The sequence below is a fragment of the Oncorhynchus tshawytscha genome, unplaced genomic scaffold (genome assembly GCF_018296145.1).
Source record: "Oncorhynchus tshawytscha isolate Ot180627B unplaced genomic scaffold, Otsh_v2.0 Un_contig_882_pilon_pilon, whole genome shotgun sequence".
In the NCBI taxonomy this organism is placed as follows: Eukaryota; Metazoa; Chordata; class Actinopteri; order Salmoniformes; family Salmonidae; genus Oncorhynchus; species Oncorhynchus tshawytscha.
The window spans coordinates 66,082-87,300 of record NW_024608869.1 but is presented as its reverse complement, the minus strand read 5'-3'; the positions used below and the strand labels follow the sequence as shown (position 1 = coordinate 87,300).

At 43.2% G+C, this 21,219-nt stretch overlaps 1 protein-coding gene across 4 annotated transcripts in view; it reads right to left on the bottom strand.

Moving 5' to 3' along the window:
* Positions 1-2,348: 2,348 nt before the first annotated feature.
* The window catches only part of LOC121843910 (small muscular protein-like), a 29,012-nt gene continuing 10,141 nt past the window's right edge, over positions 2,349-21,219 (bottom strand). For 3 of the 4 annotated variants that reach the window (XM_042313780.1, XM_042313781.1, XM_042313783.1), the window contains exons 2-5: positions 15,957-16,018; positions 5,973-6,059; positions 4,104-4,267; positions 2,349-2,532 (exon numbers count right to left, since the gene is read on the bottom strand). In XM_042313780.1, coding sequence (XP_042169714.1) covers positions 4,115-4,267; positions 5,973-6,059; positions 15,957-15,992 — 276 coding nt within the window. In that variant the 5' untranslated portion in view covers positions 15,993-16,018 and the 3' untranslated portion in view covers positions 2,349-2,532; positions 4,104-4,114. Of the gene's footprint in view, positions 2,533-4,087; positions 4,268-5,972; positions 6,060-15,956; positions 16,019-21,219 lie in introns of all 4 variants that reach the window. The other variant, XM_042313782.1, reaches the window with a different exon arrangement.

Here is a 21,219-nt window from a genome sequence, read left to right as displayed (position 1 = left end):
TATTATGACTTTATTATCTGTCGTGCTCAAATACCTGTGATTAGCCTCAGGCGTTTGTGTGTACGTGTGTGTTTGTTCTCCATTCTCCTGAAAATGGTGTCATCATACTCATTAAAAATATATATTTTTAACACAGACGCTGTGTGAAATTAATCTTAAATTTAATGTTTTACCCCAGTAGATTTGCAGTCTGGTATAGTGTTGACGTTTGGTTTGGTGCTGTGGTCTGTAGCCATATTGTTTTTATTGTAGGCTGCAGTACCCCGACTAGCAGTTGTAACCAGTCGAATACACTGTGACCTGGTGGAAACTAAATTTAGACACATCTGCCCTCTGCTTTTGCTCTCCAGGGCAGACTCTGTGTGAGTGTGTGTGTGACGATGATGGATGAGTGTCTTGTGATTCATGTAGTGATACTGAAGGGTGGGAACAGAGGAGTGAAAGTGATGACACATACACACGGACCTACACACTGCTCTGTGTGTGTATGTGTGTGTGTGTGTGTGTGTGTGTGTGTGTGTGTGTGTCATGTGTCTGTCTGTGTGGCTGCCTGTTGTGTATATGACAGAGACCGTGCCACTATGTAGAATCAAGATATAATTTATTGCAACAGTTGCTAAAAATCCATCATCTCCTAGAAACCATTTTGATTATAAGGAATTTCAAACAATTAAAACATCACAATATTCTGATGTCATCACAGTCCACCGAATACATTCTGATGTCATCACAACCCACCATACACATTCTGATGACATCACAACCCACCATACACATTCTGATGACATCACAACCCACCATACACATTCTGATGACATCACAACCCACCATACACATTCTGATGACATCACAACCCACCATACACATTCTGATGACATCACAACCCACCATACATTCTGATGACATCACAACCCACCATGATGACATCAGTCCACCAGATACATTCTCCAGATTGTGTCTTGTTCACATTGACAGTTAAAGATGTAAAAGGTAGCAGAGCTGTAACAGAGCTGTAATGTTGTGATGTCTATTGGTGCGTTAGTAAATTCACTCTGACTATCTAATCCTATTCCAGAGCACTCATCGTCTGAGTGTACCAGAGTCCAAAATAACTGATTAATTTACGAGCACCCATTGAATATGATCAGTGTCAGTAAACGTTGGCAAAGAAATATAAATATATTGTTGTCAGCAGCACAATTACAGTCACCAATGCTCTGGATAACATGAAAACATCCTATCCAGCTCTGCTATGGTAAATGGTCAGAGTGAGGTGTTGTTTCATTTGTGTCTGGAAGTAGCTAGCAAGCTAGTCAACTTTAGCCAGTTATCTTGGGTGCTTGACAGCCGTTGTTAGGTCAGAACGCTCTGATTAACCGCCAGTGTCCAGTGTGAGCTCTGATTAACCGCCAGTGTCCAGTGTGAGCTCTGATTAACCGCCAGTGTCCAGTGTGAGCTCTGATTAGTCCAAGAGTGAAACGCTCTGAATTTACTAATTCTGCACTCTTGCACTCCAGAGTGAATTTACAAACAAACCCTATAACTAGTCTGGTTGTAGTCTTTTCTATATGAGGTAACACAGAGACCTATAGCTACCAGGGCTGGATGTATTATTGTTAAATTTAGTTCACTTCAATTCAGTCTATCCCTAACCCTAACTTCACTGCATGGGAAATTAAACCAGTTATGCGTTTGTTGAAGTAGATGGCCTATTGCAGGTCATTCGCCTGGTGGAGTTGTCTGTAGCTGACAGGGTTAGGTGTAGTCTGGTATAGCTGTCTGTAGCTGATAGGGTTAGGTGTAGTCTGGTATAGCTGTCTGTAGCTGATAGGGTTAGGTGTAGTCTGATATAGTTGTCTGTAGCTGATAGGGTCAAGTATAGTCTGGTGGTAGTTGTCTGTAGCTGATAGGGTCAAGTATAGTCTGGTGGAGTTGTCTGTAGCTGATAGGGTTAGGTGTAGTCTGGTATAGCTGTCTGTAGCTGATAGGGTTAGGTGTAGTCTGGTATAGTTGTCTGTAGCTGATAGGGTCAAGTATAGTCTGGTGGTTAGTTGTCTGTAGCTGTCTGTATGAGGGTTAGGTGTAGTCTGGTATAGTTGTCTGTAGCTGATAGGGTTAGGTGTAGCTCTGGTAGGGTTAGCTGTCTGTAGCTGATAGGGTTAGGTGTAGTCTGGTATAGTTGTCTGTCTATCAGTTGATGATTTCTGTACGTTTAGGGTCTGGTATTTGTAGTTCAGGGTTAGTGTAGTCTGGTAAGCTGCAGCTGATAGGGTTAGGGTGTGGTAGTTGATGATTTACGTTGTCCATCAGTAGAAGATGCTGGGTGGGTGTGTCCATCAGTAGTTGTAGTCCATCAGAAGAAGATGCAGGGTGGGTGTGGTAGTTGTAGTCCATCAGTAGAAGATGCAGGGTGGGTGTGGGTCTGATGAGAAACCTGTAGTACTCCTTGAGTATCCCCAACAGTACACATTTTATTGTATCCCTGGACAAGCACACCTGATTCAGTACTGGAGGAGAAGTTGGGAAACACCGCTGTAGGACACAGAAACATAAAGACTTAGCTAGGTTATCTTTTTCATATTTTAATGTCACCCTTATTTAACCATACAGTGTTCACAAAGTTACGCATTAAAAACAACACATTTCCAGGGCCAAACAGAAAACCTTTCTACTCATAACCCAAATAAGTACTCATAACCCAAATGAGTATTCATAACCAAAACGTATGCCGCCAAACATACCCTCATAAAACTAACTATCCTACCGATCCTCAACTTTAGCAATGTCATCTACAAAATAGCCTCCAACACTCTATTCAGCAAACTGGATGCAGTCTATCACTGTGCCATCCATTTTGATACCAAAGCCCCATATACTACCCACCATTGTGACCTGTACGCTTACTGAAGCTGGAGACTTATATTTCCCTCACTAACTTTAAACATCAGCTATCTGAGCAGCTAACCGATCACTGCAGCTGTACATAGTCCATCTGTAAATAGCCCAGCCAATTTACCTACCTCATCCCCATATTGTTTTATTTACTTTTCGGCTATTTTGCACACCAGTATTTCTACTTGCACATCATCATCTGCTCATCTATCACTCCAGTGTTAATTTGCTTAATTGTAATGATTTCGCTACTATGGCCTATTTATTGCCTTACCTCCTCACGTCACTTGCACACACTGTATATAGACTTTCTTTTTTTTCCTATTGTGTTATTGACTATATGCTTGTTTATTCCATGTGTAACTCTGTTATTGTTTGTGTCGCACTGCTTTGCTTTATCTTGGCCAGGTCGCAGTTGTAAATGAGAACTTGTTCTCAACTAGCCTACCTGGTTAAATAAAGGTGAAATATATCTTTTTTTTTTAAGTACTCATAACCCCTGATAAGTCTTCAAACCAAATAAGTACAAATAACCCAAATAAGTATCAAACCCAAATAAGAAGTCATAATCCCAAATAAATACTCATATACTCTAATAAATACTCATAACCCAAATAAATACTCACAATCCAAATGAGTACACATAACCGTTAATAAATACTCATCACCCAAATAAGCACTCATAATCCCTAATACGTACTAATAGCACCTAATAAGTACTCATAACTGAAATAAGTACTCATAACCCAAATAGGTACTCACAATCCAAATGAGTACTCATAACCCCTAATAGGTATTCATAACCCAAATAACTGGCTCCATAACCCCTAATAAGTAGTCATAACCCAAATAATTACCCTGATCCCCTAAAAGTACCCATAACCCCAAATAAGTGGTCATAACCCAAATAAGTACCTATAATCCAAATAAATTCCCATAATCCCTAATAAGTACCCATAACCCCAAATAAGTGGTCATAACCCAAATAAGTACCTATAATCCAAATAAATTCCCATAATCCCTAATAAGTACTCACAACCCCAAATAAGTACTCATAACCCCTAATAAGAATAATACACATCCCACACTGACATCTTGTAGTGAAATCCTAAAAATGCATCTACTGCAATGTTTTCATGGTTGAAGTGGACATCAGTGTGTGTGTGTGTGTGTGTGTGTGTGTGTGTGTTTGTACCAGTGTGTGTCTGTACCAGTGTGTGTGTTAGTCCTTGGTGACCCATCGTAGTTCACTCTTGACGTTCTGCAGCTCTGATAGGTTGACTGCTGGACCAGGAAGCTTCATCGATCCTGGCAATGGCTTCTTCTCCTCTGGCGACAGGGCCGTGGCTTCCTGCAGGGGGTCTGGGGGAGGAGCCTGTTCAAAAAGAGTTTCCTATTGTGTATTTACAATTGAAGTCGGAAGTTTACATACACCTTAGCCAAATACATTTAAACTCAGTTTTTCACAATTCCTGACATTTAATCCTAGTAAAAATCCCTGTTAAAGGTCAGTTAGGATCAACAATTTATTTTAAGAATGTGAAATGTCAGAATAATAGTAGAGAGAATGATTTATTTCAGCTTTTATTTCTTTCATCACATTGCCAGTGGGTCAGAAGTGTACATACACTCAATTAGTATTTGGTAGCATTGCCTTTAAATTGTTTAACTTGAGTCAAATGTTTTGGGTAGCCTTCAACAAGCTTCCCACAATAAGTTGGGTGAATTTTGGCATATTCCTCCTGACAGAGCTGGTGTAACTGAGTCAGGTTTGTAGTCCTCCTTGCTTGCACGTGCTTTTCAGTTCTTCCCTCACATTTTCCATAGGATTGAGGTCAGGGTCTTGTGATGGCCACTCCAATACCTTGACTTTGTTGTCCTTAAGCCATTTTGCCACAACTTTGGAAGCTTGGGGCCATTGTCCATTAGAAGATACATTTGCAACCAAGCTTTAACTTCCTTACTGATGTCTTGAGATGTTGATTCAAAATATCCACAATTTTTCTCCCTCATGATGCCATCTATTTTGTGAAGTGCATCAATCCCTCCTGCAGCAAAGCACCCACACAACATGATGCTGCCACCCCCGTGCTTCTCGGTTGGGATGGTGTTCTTCGACTTGCAAGCCTCCCCCTTTTTCCTCCAAACATAACGATGGTCATTATGGCCAAACAGTTCTATATTTGTTTTATCACACCATAAGATATTTCTCCAAAAAGTACGATTTTTGTCCCAATGTGCAGTTGCAAACCGTAGTCTGGCTTTTTCATGGCGGTTTTGGAGAACTGGCTTCTTCCTTGCTGAGCAGCCATTCAGGTTATGTCAGTATAGGACTCGTTTTACTGTGGATATAGATACTTTTGTACCTGTTTCCTCCAGCATCTTCACAAGGTCCTTTGCTGTTGTTCTGGGATTGATTTACACTTCTCACACCAAAGTACGTTCATCTCTAGGAGACAGAACGCGTCTCCTTCCTGAGTGGTTTGACGGCTGCATGGTCCCATGATGTTTATACTTGCATACTATCGTTTGTACAGATGAACGTGGTACCTTCAGGCATTTGGAAATTGCTCCCAAGGATGAACCAGACTTGTGGAGGTCTACAATTCTTTTTCTGAGGTCTTGGCTGATTTCTTTAGATTTTTCCATGATGTCAAGCAAAGAGGCACTGAGTTTGAAGGTACGCCTTGAAATACATCCACAGGTACACCTCCAATTGACTCAAATTATGTCAGAATCTTCTAAAGCCATGACATCATTTGCTGGAATTTCCCAAGCTGTTTAAAGGCACAGTCAAATTAGTGTATCTAAACTCTTGTCCAACTGGAATTGTGATGCAGTGAGTTAGAAGTGAAAAAATCTGTCTGTAAACAATTGTTGGAAAAATGACTTGTGTCATGCACAAAGTAGATAGTCATGCACAAAAACAATAGTTTGTTAACAATAAATTTGTGGAGTGGTTGAAAAACGAGTTTTATTTACTCCAACTTAAGTGTATCTAAACTTCCGACTTCAACTGTAGGTCCTCAAGCCATATTGGTGCGTGTTTGTTTATGTGTGTGTGTGTGTGTGTGTCTGACCTCCTCTGTGTCTACAGTATCCTCTCTCCTCTTGACAGGATGTCCCGCACCTGGACGCAGCGCTCCCATCGGAATATTTAGATTTGCCTGTTGGACAGGAGCAACAACCAATCAGACACACTCAACTCTCGAGGCCACATGTACAGCTTTCCAATTCTCTGTCCTTTCTCCTGAAATGCATTCGTTCACTCCTCAGCATTCGTTCACTCCTCAGCATTCGTTCACTCCTCAGCATTCGTTCACTCCTCAGTATTCGTTCACTCCTCAGCATTCGTTCACTCCTCAGCATTCGTTCACTCCTCAGCATTCATTCACTCCTCAGCATTCGTTCACTCCTCAGCATTCGTTCACTCCTCAGCACACATTTAAGAGCATTGGATTGGTGTAAACCTCCTCTAGACTCTTTGCAAGTTATTTACTTATAGATCCCTAAGTATTGCGTGTGTATTGACTGATGTGTGTGTGAACCTAGTGTCTGTCTTGCCACAAAACCATCTGCTTTGGTTACAGACACTACATCCTGGTTTGGTCCTGTTCTATTAAGAGTATGGAAATGAAACACACACCCACACACACACACACACACACACACACACACACACACCCCCACACACACACACACACACACACACACACACACACACACACACACACACACACACACACACACACACACACACACACACACACACACAGTGTGCTTAACATATTATGAATGTCGGTATTGTCTCATCTTATCTATCAACGTAGACAGGGCTCTAACTCCCCTAGCTCCACAATGAGATAGGGTGCAGGCCAGGCAGCAGGCTGTTTGCCAGCCTGCCAGCATAGTGGAGTCTGCCACTAGCACAGTCAGTGTTGTCAGCTAAGCTTTCCTCATTGAGACCGTGTCTGTGCCACAAATCTAAACATGGCGGTGTTCACCTTAACAATCTCACTGGAATAAAGACCTCCTCCATTCCTGAAAAATAGATTGTGATAATCTCACATCTTAATAGGACTAATTCATGTTAGATACCTCACTTCCAAGGCAGTCATAGTCAATGTATCTGGACCTACTCACTGTCACAGTCATACCCTGGATCTAGTTTAGTCCCATGGGTTAAATATTGTGGATCGAAATGTTTTTCCTCATAATCCTGGACTATCGGACCCCCATCTTATTATACACTGCTCAAAAAAATTAAGGGAACACTAAAACAACACATCCTAGATCTGAATGAATGAAATATTCTTATTAAATACTTTTTCTATACATAGTTGAATGTGCTGACAACAAAATCACACAAAAATGATCAATGGAAATCAAATGTATCAACCCATGGAGGTCTGGATTTGGAGTCACACTCAAAATTAAAGTGGCAAACCACACTACAGGCTGATCCAACTTTGATGTAATGTCCTTAAAACAAGTCAAAATGAGGCTCAGTAGTGTGTGTGGCCTCCACGTGCCTGTATGACCTCCCTACAATGCCTGGGCATGCTCCTGATGAGGTGGCGGATGGTCTCCTGAGGGATCTCCTCAGGAGACCAGGAGACTAAAGCATCCGCCAACTCCTGGACAGTCTGTGGTGCAACGTGGCGTTGGTGGATGGAGCAAGACATGATGTCCCAGATTTGCTCAATTGGATTCAGGTCTGGGGAACGGGCGGGCCAGTCCATAGCATCAATGCCTTCCTCTTGCAGGAACTGCTGACACACTCCAGCCACATGAGGTCTAGCATTGTCTTGCATTAGGAGGAACCCAGGGCCAACCGCACCAGCCTATGGTCTCACAAGGGGTCTAAGGATCTCATCTCGGTACCTAATGGCAGTCAGGCTATCTTTGGCGAGCACATGGAGGGCTGTGCGGCCCCCCAAAGAAATGCCACCCCACACCATGACTGACCCACCGCCAAACCGGTCATGCTGGAGGATGTTGCAGGCAGCAGAACGTTCTCCATGGCGTCTCTAGACTCTGTCACATCTGTCACATGTGCTTAGTGTGAACCTGCTTTCATCTGTGAAGGAAATGGCGCTCCAACAAACTGGAAGTTTTCCAACTAGCTTGGAATGACAGTACCGTGCAGTATCCAGAAGAGTCCTCACCACCAAACTGGAAGTCTTCCGACTAGCTTGGAATGACAGTACCGTGCAGTATCCAGAAGAGCCCTCACCACCAAACTGGAAGTCTTCCGACTAGCTTGGAATGACAGTACCGTGCAGTATCCAGAAGAGCCCTCACCACCAAACTGGAAGTCTTCCGACTAGCTTGGAATGACAGTACCGTGCAGTATCCAGAAGAGCCCTCACCACCAAACTGGAAGTCTTCCGACTAGCTTGGAATGACAGTACCGTGCAGTATCCAGAAGAGCCCTCACCACCAAACTGGAAGTCTTCCGACTAGCTTGGAATGACAGTACCGTGCAGTATCCAGAAGCCCTCACTGCTGCTTGATCAGCCTACTTTTCCAACCTAATTGAGGAGAATAAAAACAATCGAACATTTACGTATCTTTGATACTGTCGCAAAGCAAAAGCAGCATTCCCCAAGTGAGTATGGCCTTTACTTCATCAGTGATGACTTGATGATCTTCTTTGATGAAAAGATCATGATCATCGGAAAGCAAACTATGGACTCCTCGTTGAATCTGCGTATTTCTCCAAAACTTAGTTATCCTGAGTGCATAGAACTGCCACGACCTAGGATTTAAAAAAATAATAATAATTTCACCTTTATTTAATCAGGTAGGCTAGTTGAGAAAAAGTTCTTATTTGCAACTGCGACCTGGCCAAGATAAAGGATCAATAGAGACACTCAAGTTTTTATGCTCTCTCGACACATTCACCAAATAGTCATGGCCTCTAAACCAGCTGCTTACTGGACCCAATTCCAACTAAACTACTGAAAGAGCTACTTCCTTTGCTAGGCCCTCCTATGTTGAACATAATAAACATCGTCCACCCTATCGTCCGGATGTGCACCAAACTCACTAAAAGTGGCAGTAATAAAGCCTCTCCTGAAAAAGCCAAACCTTGACCGGCCTATATCTAATCACCCATTCCTCTTAACCATTTTAGAAAAAGCTGTTGCAGCAACTTACTGCCTTCCTGAAGACAAATAACGTATACGAAACACTCCAGTACATTTTAGACCCCATCATCGTACTGACTGCACTATTGAAGGTGGTAAATAACCTTTTAATGGCGACAGACCAAGGCTCTGCATCTTTCCTCGTGCTCCTAGACCTTAGTGACACTTTTGACACCATTGATCACCACATTCTTTTGGAGAGATTGGAAGTCATAATTGGTCTGCTCCCTCTCTGGCCTCTAGGTCACCAGGCTGCTCGTTATGGCGCACACCTGTCACCATCATTAAGTGCATCAGCATATGATGACACTCACCTGAACTCCATCACCTCCTTGATTAACTGCCCTTTATATGTCACTCCCTTTGGTTCCTTCCCCAGGCGTCATTGTTTCTGTTCCATGTCTGTGTGCTGTCCGTGTTTCTTAGTTTGTATTATGTTGTGTTAATTTATTAAAACACTCACTCCCTGAACTTGGTTCCCGACTCTCAGCGCACATCGTTACATACATGGACAAGTTCTGGCCCGGTTTAGATCTTATATCAGTTTGTCTCTGTGGGGGGTTTGTCCTCTGAAAAATAAATTGTACGTTTCAGTATTCCTCAAGGTTCCGTTTTAGGACCACTATTGTTTTCACTATATATTCTACCTCTTGGTAATGTCATTCGGAAACACAATGTCAACTTTCATTGCTATGCAGACGACACACAGCTGCACATTATGATGAAACATGGTAAAACCCTAAAATTGCCTACCCTGGAAGTCTCTGTTTCAGACATAAGGAAGTGGATGGTGGCAGAGATGCTAGTTCTAGGTCCCAAGAAATAACGAGATCTGTTGTTGGATCTGACAATTAATCTTGATGGTTGTACTGCCGTCACAAATAAATCTCCGAAGGACTGCGTTACTTTGGACCCTAATTTCTATTTTGACGAACATATCAAGAATATTTCAAGGGCAGCTTTTTTCCATCTTCTTAACCTTGCAAAAATCTTTTTTTTTTAAATGATGCAGAAAAGCTAATCCATGCTATTATCACTTCTAGATTAGATGACTGCAATGGAGTACTCTCTAGCTACCCGGATAAAGCACTAAAGCAACTTCAGTTAGTGGTAAATACGGCTGCTAGAATCTTGACAAGAACCCCAAAAATGTATGATATTACTCCAGTGCTAGCCTCTCTACACTGACTTCCTGTTAAGGCTAGGGCTGATTTCAAGGTTTTCATGGACTTTCTCCTACTTATCTCTCTGATTTGGTCCTGTTGTATATACTGTACCTACACATACGTTATGGTCACAAGACACAGACCTCCTTAATGTTCATAGAATTTGTTAGCAAACAGCTGGAGGCAGGGCTTTCTCATATTTTTTTATTTTTTTATTTTACCTTTATTTAACTAGGCAAGTCAGTTAAGAACAACTTCTTATTTTCAATGACATCCTAGGAACAGGGGGTTAACTGCCTGTTTAGGGGCGGAACGACAGATTTGTACCTTGTCAGCTCGGGATTTGAACTTGCAACCTTTTGGTTACTAGTCCAACTCTCTAACCACTAGGCTACCCTAGCTACACTTTTATGGAATCGTCTGCCTATCCATGTGAGAGACTCAGAGTCGGTCTTGACCTTTAAGTCTTTATGTTGTCTTAGCCGTGTCTGAATCCTGGCTTAGGAAAACCACCAAAAACCCTGAAATCTCCATCGCTAACTATAACGTTTTCCGCCAAGATAGAACTGACAAAGGGGGCGGTGTTGCAATCTACTGCAAAGATAGCCTGCAGAGTTCTGTATTACTATCTAAGTCTGTACCCAAACCATTTGAGCTTCTACTTCTAAAAATGCACCTTTACAGAAACAAGTCTCTCACTGTTGCCGCTTGATATAGACTTCCCTCTGCCCCCAACTGTACCTCGATACCATATGTGAATTGATTGCCCCCATCTATCTTCTGAGCTCGTGCTACTAGGTGACCTAAACTGGGACATGCTTATTAACACCCCGGCCATCCTACAATCTAAGCTTGATGCCCTCAATCTCACACAAATTATCAATGAACCGAGCAGGTACAACCCCAAATCAGTAAACACCCTCATAAATGTCATCCTAACTATCTCACCCTCCAAAAACACCTCTGCTGTTTTCAATCAAGATCTCAGCGATCACTTTTTCATTGACTGCATCCGTAATGGGTCTGCGACCAAACGACCACCCTCATCACTGTCAAACGCTCCCTGAAACACTTCTGCAAGCAGGCCTTTCTAATCGACCTGGCCGGGGTATCCTGGAATGACATTGACCTTATCACGTCAGTAGATGATGCCTGGCTATTCTTTAAAAGTGCCTTCCTCACCATCTTAAATAAGCATGCCCATCTCAAAAAATGTAGAACTAGGAATAGATATAGTCCTTGGTTCACTCCGACCTGCTGCCCTTGACCAGCATCAAACATCCTGTGGCATTCTGCATTAACATCGAATAGCCCCCGTGATATGCAACTTTTCAGGGAAGTTAGGAACAAATATGCACAGGCAGTTAGAAAAGCTAAGGCAAGCTTTTTCAAACAGAAATTTGCATCCTGTAGTAATAACTCAAAAAAGTTAAGAGAATAAGAGCACCTCCTCCCAGCTGCCCACTGCTCTGAGGCTAGGAAACACTGTCACCACCGATAAATCCACTATAATTGAGAATTTCAATAAACATTTCTCTACGGCTGGCCATGCTTTCCACATGGCTACCCCTACCCCAGTCAACTGCCCTGCACCCACCACAGCAACCAGCCAAAGCCCCCACCATTTCTCCTTTACCCAAATCCAGATAGCAGATGTTCTGAAAGAGCTGCAAAATCTGGACCCCAACAAATCAGTCGGGCCAGACAATCTGGACCCTCTCTTTCTAAAATGATCTGCCAAAATTGTTGCAACCCCTATGACTAGCCTGTTCAACCTCTCTTTTGTATCGTCTGAGATTCCCAAAGATTGGAAAGCTGCCGCGGTCATCCCCCTCTTCAAAGGGGGTGACACTCTAGACCCAAACTGCTACAGACCGATATCTATCCTACCCTGTCTTTCTAAGGTCTTCGAAAGCCAAGTTAACAAACAGATTCTGACCATTTCGAATCCCACCATATCTTCTCCGCTATGCAATCTGGTTTCAGAGCTGGTCACGGGTGCACCTCAGCCATGCTAAAGGTTCTAAACGACATCATAACCGCCATCGATAAGAGACATTACTGTGCAGCTGTATTCATCGACCTGGCCAGACTTGACAGCCTTGGTTTCTCAAATGATTGCCTCGCCTGGTTTACCAACTACTTCTCTGATAGAGTTCAGTGTGTCAAATCGGAGGGCCTGTTGTCTGGACCTCTGACAGTCTCTATGGGGATGCCACAGGGTTCAATTCTCAGGCCGACTCCTTTTTCTGTATACATCAATGATGTTGCTCTTGCTGCTGGTGATTCTCTGATCCACCTCTACGCAGTCGACACCATTCTGTATACTTCTGGCCCCACCTTGGACACTGTGTTAACTAACCTCCAGACGAGCGTCAATGCCATACAACTCTCCTTCCGTGGCCTCCAACTGCTCTTACACGCAAGTAAAACTAAATACATGCTTTTCAATCGATCACTGCCCGAACCTGCTCTCCAGAGTAGTGATGCTGGACGGCTCTGACTTAGAATACATGGACAACTACAAATACCTGGGTGTCTGGTTAGACTGTAAACTCTCCTTCCAGACTCACATTAAGCATCTCCAATCCAACATTAAATCTAGAATCGGCTTCCTATATCGCAACAAAGCATCCTTCACTCATGCTGCCAAACATACCCTCGTAAAACTGACCATCCTACCAATCCTCGCCTTCAGTGATGTCATCTATAAAATAGCCTCCAACACTCTACTCAACAAATTGGATGCAGTCTATCACAGTGCCATCCGTTTTGTCACCAAAGCCCCATACACTACCCACCATTGTTCCCTGTACGCTCTCGTTGGTTGGCACTCGCTTCATACTCGTCTCCAAATACACTGGCTACAGGTTATCTACAAGTCTCTGCTAGGTAAAGCCCCGCCTTATCTCAGCTCACTGGTCACCATAGCAGCACCCACTCGTAGCACGCGCTCCAGCAGGTATATCTCACTGGTCACCCCCAAAGCCAATTCCTCCTTTGGTCATCTTTCCGTCCAGTTCTCTGCTGCCCATGACTGGAACGAATTGCAAAAATCTCTGAAGCTGGAGACTCACATCTCCCTCACTAGCTTTAAGCACCAGCTGTCAGAGCAGCTTACAGATCACTGCACCTGTACATAGACCATCTGTAAACAGCCCATCTACCTCCTCATCCCCATACTGGTATTTATTTATTTAGCTCTGTGCACCCCAGTATCTCTACCAGTATTGTTCTACTGTATTATTGACTGTATGTTTTGTTTATTCCATGTTTAACTCTGTGTTGTTGAATGTGTCGAATTGCTATGCTTTGTCTTGGCCAGGTCGCAGTTGCAAATGATAACTTGTTCTCAACTAGCCTACCTGGTTAAATAAAGGTGTTCTCAACTAGCCTACCTGGTTAAATAAAGGTGTTCTCAACTAGCCTACCTGGTTAAAAAAGGTGTTCTCAACTAGCCTACCTGGTTAAATAAAGGTGAAATATTTTTTTATATTTTTTTATTGAAGACTCATCTATTCAGTATGTCCTTTGATTGAGTGTAGTCTTTCCCAGGGGTGTGATGTTGAATGGTAAGGCACTGGGGCGACGAACTGCACAGTCCTGGTGCTGGAGATCTTGGCCAGCTCCTTAATTATAGCCCTGGTATTGGAGAGCTGGGTCCCGGACAGAGCTACAGGCTTTAGTTCCAGTCCTGGTCCTGGAGAGCTACAGAGCTACAGGCTTTGGTGCTAATCCTGGTCCTAGAGAGTTCCAGTCTTGGTCCTGGAGAGCTACAGAGCTACAGGCTTTTTAGTTCCAGTCCTGGTCCTGGAGAGCTACAGAGCTACAGGCTTTAGTTCCAGTCTTGGTCCTGGAGAGCTCAGAGCTACAGGCTTTAGTTCCAGTCCTGGTCCTGGAGAGCTACAGAGCTACAGGCTTTAGTTCCAGTCTTGGTCCTGGAGAGCTACAGAGCTACAGGCTTTAGTTCCAGTCCTGGTCCTGGAGAGCTACAGAGCTACAGGCTTTAGTTCCAGTCTTGGTCCTGGAGAGCTACAGAGCTACAGGCTTTAGTTCCAGTCCTGGTCCTGGAGAGCTACAGAGCTACAGGCTTTAGTTCCAGTCTTGGTCCTGGAGAGCTACAGAGCTACAGGCTTTAGTTCCAGTCTTGGTCCTGGAGAGCTACAGAGCTACAGACTTTAGTTCCAGTCCTGGTCCTGGAAACTACAGAGCTACAGGCTTTAGTTCCAGTCCTGGTCCTGGAAAACTACAGAGCTACAGGCTTTAGTTCCAGTCCTGGTCCTGGAGAGCTACAGAGCGACACGGTTTAGCTTTAGTTCTGGTTGTAGAGAGATACACAGATACAGGCTTTAGTTATATTCCTGGTCCTATAACCCTGCATGCGCCCTGGTCCTGGAGAGCTACAGAGCGACACGGTTTAGCTTTAGTTCTGGTTGTAGAGAGATACACAGATACAGGCTTTAGTTATATTCCTGGTCCTATAACCCTGCATGCGCCCTGGTCCTGGAGAGATACAGAGCTACATGCTTTAGTTCTAGTCCTGGTTCTGGAAAACTACAGAGCTACAGGCTTTAGTTCTAGTCCTGGTCCTGGAGAGCTACAGAGCTACAGGCTTTAGTTCTAGTCCTGGCCCTTGAGAGCTAGAGGCTTTAATTAGAGCCATGCACTATCCCTGCTCCTGGAGAGTTACAGAACTGCAGGTTTTAGTTCTATCCCTGGTCCTTGAGAGCTAGAGGCTTTAGTTAGAGCCATGCACTACCCCTGCTCCTGGAGAGTTACAGAACTGCAGGTTTTAGTTCTAGTCCTGGTCCTTGAGAGCTACACGCTTTATGTCTCAACCCAGTCCTGGAGAGCTACAGAGCAACAGAGTTACTAGTTCTGGACCTAGTCCTGGATAGCTTTCAAGTGTTTTCAAACAAAAAATCAAATGTGATGTTGATGAATCATTGTGGAAAACTATTTGGATTTGAAAAAAGTAATCAATGTAAGGACATTTACTATTTTTATCACCTAAATCCAATGACATGTTTTGTTGATTTCACATTGAATTCACGTTGAATTCACATTGAACTCAACCAAATGTAAATCAATGCTAGATGTTGAACTGATGTCTTTGCCCAGTGGGAGAGCTACAGGTTGTATCTCTAACCCAACTCTAACTACACTAGAAACTGGGAGAGCTACAGGTTGTATCTCTAACCCAGCTCTAACTACACTAGAAACTGGGAGAGCTACAGGTTGTATCTCTAACCCAGCTCTAACTACACTAGACCAGTGGGAGAGCTACAGTTTGTATCTCTAACCCAGCTCTAACTACAACTAGACAACTGGCATCTAACTACACTAGACCAGTGGGAGAGCTACAGGTTGTATCTCTAAACCAGCTCTAACTACACTAGACCACTGGGAGAGCTACAGTTTGTATCTCTAACCCAGCTCTAACTACACTAGACCATTGGGAGAGCTACAGGTTGTATCTCTAACCCAGCTCTAACTACAACTAGACCACTGGCATCTAACTACACTAGACCAGTGGGAGAGCTACAGGTTGTATCTCTAACCCAGCTCTAACTACACTAGACCGCTGGGAGAGCTACAGATTTTAGTGAGGAGGTCCTCTGTAGTGTCATTTATATTTTAAACAAAATAACTACTGTAGATGGATTCAAAACAGTACTATATTTTATTGAAAATTTGTGACAGAAATTATATACACACACACACACACACACACACACACACCTACCTGCAGGGCTTTGACGTTGGACGATGGTTTAGACATGCTGCTTGTTCAGTCAGTCAACTATCCTGCAGGAAATACAAAGCATTGAGAAGGGTTAGGGTTAGAGTTAGACAGGTGAGAGAGCCTGGCTCAGATCAAACTGACGAGATTAGACCAGACAGGACTGGTGAGAGACTGAGTGTGTTTGTTTGTGTGTTTGTGTGCGTGTGTGTGTGTGTGTGTGTCTGTGTGTGTGTGTGTGTGTGTGTGTGTGTGTGTGTGTGTGTGTGTGTGTGTGTGTGTGTGTGTGTGTGTGTGTGTGTGTTGGGGGTGGGGGCATTGCTGTCATGTGGGTTGGTTCAGGGGCCTGGGATAGTCTTTCAGTTGCCTGGCGACTCCCAAAGAGAGAGGCAGGTACAAAACTAACACCTGAATAATTTAACAGACAGAGAGAGGAAGTAATAGATAGAGGGGAGAGAGAGAAGAAAGAGGAGAGATAGAGAGGGGGAGAGAAAGGGGAGAGAGTGTGGGGAGGTATAAAGAGGAGTGGAGAGAGAGGGAGAGGAGAGAGAGAGAGAGAGAGAGAGAGAGAGAAAGTTAGAGAATATGGGAGAGTGGGAGAGGGGAGGGAGTGGAGAGAGTAGGAGAGAGAGAGGAGGAGGGGAGTGGAGAGAAGGGTGGGGAGAGAGAGAGAGAGAGAGAGAGAGAGAGAGAGGGAGAGAGAGAGAGAGAGAGAAGAATCCATAGAGCACTTCTGGGAAAATTGGAACACACTGAACAAACACCAACAGTTATCTATCAAAACCGAGATGTATGGATGAACCACTTCTCTAATCTTTCTCGCTCTATAACAAAGAACAAACAGCAAAAACATATACATGATCAAATGTCAATCCTAGAATCAACTATTGAAGACTACCAGAACCCACTGGATTCTCCAATTCAATTGATTGAACTACAGGACAAAACACAAACCCTCCAACCAAAAAGGCCTCTAGTGTTGATGGAAATGAGACATGAAATGATCAAATATACTGACCACAAATTCCAATTGGCTATACTTAAAACGTTTGTGGTTTTCTGGGCCACTGGACCCGAGGGTAATAAAAGTGTGTGTGTAGGTAAAAACAAGTAAAAATGAAACAAAAGATTTGCTGTGTGCCTTCACTCTGTCTTCCTCCTCCTTCCTGGGTCTGCTGTTTCAACACAGCACCAAGAACCTGTCCATCTCCCTGCCTGTCTGCCTGTCTGCCTGTCTGCCTGCCTCCTGCCTGTCTGCCTGTCTGTCTGTCTGTCTGTCTGCCTGTCTGTCTGTCTGTCTGTCTGCCTGTCTGTCTGCCTGTCTGCCTGTCTGCCTGTCTGTCTGCCTGTCTGCCTGTCTGTCTGTCTGCCTGTCTGCCTGTCTGCCTGTCTGCCTGTCTGTCTGTCTGCCTGTCTGTCTGTCTGTCTGTCTGTCTGCCTGTCTGTCTGTCTGCCTGTCTGTCTGCCCTGTCTGCCTGTCTGCCTGTCTGCCTGTCTGTCTGTCTGCCTGTCTGCCTGTCTGTCTGTCTGCCTGTCTGCCTGTCTGTCTGTCTGCCTGTCTGCCTGCCTGTCTGCCTGTCTGCCTGTCTGTCTGCCTCTGCCTGTCTGCCTGTCTGTCTGTCTGCCTGTCTGCCTGTCTGTCTGTCTGCCTGTCTGCCTGCCTGTCTGTCTGTCTGCCTGTCTGCCTGTCTCCTGCTTTTCTTGCACTTTTTACACTTTGTAGTGTGTGAAACTACACAATCTCTTGCGGGAACCTGGAAGATACATTGTAAAAAAAATCTGTATTTTCCCAAACTCTACCCCTGCCAGGTGCAAATTGAGGGAGGGACACAACAAATAAATAGCTTTGCATGTGTGGCTCCTTATCCCAATCAATCAGTATGGCAAAAAAATGATCTCTGCTTAGAGGGCCTTAGAGTAAAAAAAAAATATGCAGAGAGAGAAGCCAGTGTGGAAGGAGGACGAAAAATTTTCAGAATATGAGGATTGTGTCTATGTTAATTCGAGTCTGACAGTGAGTTGGAAGAGGATGAGGTCAACCCTCAGCCAGCCCCAGGACCAGCTCATCAGCAGTCTGCAGGAGGAGAATTATGGATGTCAAAACTTTTTGAAATGTAATGGTCTTCTTGCCCAGGAATGAGCCCCCTCAGTTGCCAATGTGATAAGGATACAACCAGGGCCGACGCAGATGGCGGTACTCATGTGCAGGACATAAAGTCTTCTTTTGAAATGTTCATCCCAGACACCATCCAGAAAATCATTCTGGACTGCACTATTTTGGAGGAAGGCGTGTTTTTGGAGAGAGATGGAAGGAGAAGGACCAAACTCATTTACATGCATACTTTGGGGTTCTAATCCTTGCTGGTGTTTTCAAATCAAATGGGGAATCAACAGAATCCCTGTGGGATGCAGGAACTGGAAAATGACTTTTCCATGCAACAATGTCTGGAAAACTTCCACATTATTTCCAGGAATATCCACTTCGATAACCGATGCACCAGTTCGACAGCAGAGAGACAAGCTAGCTGCAATCAGATTAGTGTGGGACAAGTGGGTGGACCACTTTCCCTGTTTTACAACTCTGGGCCCAATGTTACTGTTGATGACAGCTTATGCCATTTAGGGGCCGCTGCCCCTTCAGGCAGTACATACCGTCTAAAACCAATGGAATAAAGATCTGGGCTGCCTGTGATGCTGCTTCCTCATATGCATGGAATTTGCAAGTGTATACTAAAATCAAATATCAAATATCTACTGTTTGCTGATGATCTGGTGCTTCTGTCTCCAACCAAGGAGGACCAACAGCACCACCTAGACCTTCTGCATAGAATCTGTCAGACCTGGGCCCTGACAGTAAATGTCAGTAAGACAAAAATAATGGTGTTCCAAGTAAAGTTCAGTTGCCAGGACCTTAAATACAAATTCCATGTAGACACCGTTGCCCTAGAGCACATAAATAACTATACATACCTCTGCCTAAACATCGGCACAGGTAACTTCCACAAAGCTGTGAACGATCTGAGTGACCAAGAAGGGCCTTCTATGCCATCAAAAGGAACATCAAATTTGACACACCAATTAGGATCTGGGCTAAAATTACTTGAATCAGTTATAGAACCCATTGTCCTTTATGGTTGTGAGGTCTGGGGTCTGGTCACAAACAATAATTTACTAAATTGAGACTGCATGCAGAATTCTGCAAAAATATTATGTGTACAACTTAAAACCCCAAACAATGCATGCAGGGATACTTAGGGATACTTGGGGATACTTAATTTTGATAAACCCCCATATCGATTGGGTGAAATACCACAGTGTGCCATCCCAACAGCAATATTTGTGACCTGTTGCCACAAGGGCAACCAGTGAAGAACAAACACCATGTTAAATACAACCCATATGTATGAAATGGAGTGGTGTAAAATTATAAATACAGCGCATATTTGTGTTTATTTATTTTCCCTTTTTTCTTTAATTAACTATTTGCACATCGTTAAAACACTGTTTATAGCCATAATATGACATTATAAATGTCTCTATTCCTTTGGAACTTTTATGAGTTTGTGTTCATTTTTCATTGTTTATTTCACTTTTGTTTATTATCTACAGCGCATTCGGAAAGTATTCAGACCCCTAGACCTTTCCCCCAAATAATTACGTTACAGCCTTATTCTAAAATGGATTACATACATTTCCCCCTCATCAATCTACACACAATACCCCCATAACAACAAAGCAAAAATAGGTTTTTAGAAATTGCAGCAAATGTATTACAAATAAAAAACTGAAATATCACTTTTACATCAGTGTTCAGACCCTTTACTCAGTTCTTTGTAGAAGCACCTTTGGCAACAATTACAGCCTCAATCAAGTCTTCTTGGGTATGACGCTACAAGCTTGGCATACCTGTATATGGGAAGTTTCTCCCATTCTTCTCTGCAGATCCTCTCAAGCTCTGTCAGGTTGGATGGGAGCGTATCTGCACAGCTAATTTCAAGTCTCTTTAGAGATGTTAGATCGGGTTCAAGTCTGGGCTCTGGCTTGGTTTTTCTCTGACGTGCACTTTCAACTGTGGGACTTTATATAGACAGGTGTGTGCCTTTCCAAATCTTGTCCAATCAAGTGAATTTACCACTGGTGGACTCTAATCAAGTTGTAGAAACATTGCACTGTCGTGCATGAAAAGCCCAGGAGGCCGGACATTTCTGAGACACTGGAACTGGCGTGCCTGGCACCGTCAATCATATCACGCTCAAAATCTCTTCGATAACTATTTTTACCCAGTCTAACGTTCAATGGAACAGCAACTGAATGCCTGTCTGGGGTTGTGTACCTAATAAACTGGATACTGAGGATATATTATATTCCGAACTCTGACACGTTCTGATATTCTGATCTTAATGTCTTTCTTTTTTCTTTTGCATTATGTGTGTATTGTATTGTATTGTATTGTATTGTATTGTATTGTATTGTATTGTATTGTATTGTATTGTATTGTATTGTATTGTATTGTATTGTATTGTATTGTATTGTATTGTATTGTATTGTATTGTATTGTATTGTATTGCTTTCTGTGTATTATTACTGCACAAGCATTTTGCTGCACCTGTGATAACATCTGCAAATCTGTGTACACGACCAATACACTTTGATTTGATATATAGGCCTACTGCTGTGACTGATCTCCACGTTCCATGTGCTCATTTCTTTACCGCAATGGCTCACTGTGAATCAATGTGTCCATATGGCAGAGGCTGGTGCTCTCGCATTCCTCAAATTTGGGTAGAAATGGTAGGATAAATTGTACATAAGCTTCTACAAAATTGAAACTCACTCGCTGCCTATCTCAGCTACCCATGTTGTCAGGCGTCGCATTTTCTTGGAAAATGCAGTTCGCATGTTCTTCTTAAATCACGATCAGCTCAGAAATGGACAAATACAGATTTGAAATGACTAATTATATTGGCAATTTATCCCACTAAGTGAAACTCCCGGACAGCAGTTGTGAGTAGCCTAATTTGATTGCATAGGTTGTTGTCCATTTTACCTTTACCTGTCCTATTTTTAGGATATTTTCATTCATATTCATATCAAAGAGTATTCTGATTTGATAGGGCAAAAAAATCGAATTAAATCACATTTTATCACATACACGTATTTAGCAGATTATTGTGGGAGTAGCGAAATGCTTATGTTTCTAGCTCCAACTGTGCAGTAATAACTAACAATTCACAACAACACACACAAATCTAAAAGTGAATGAATG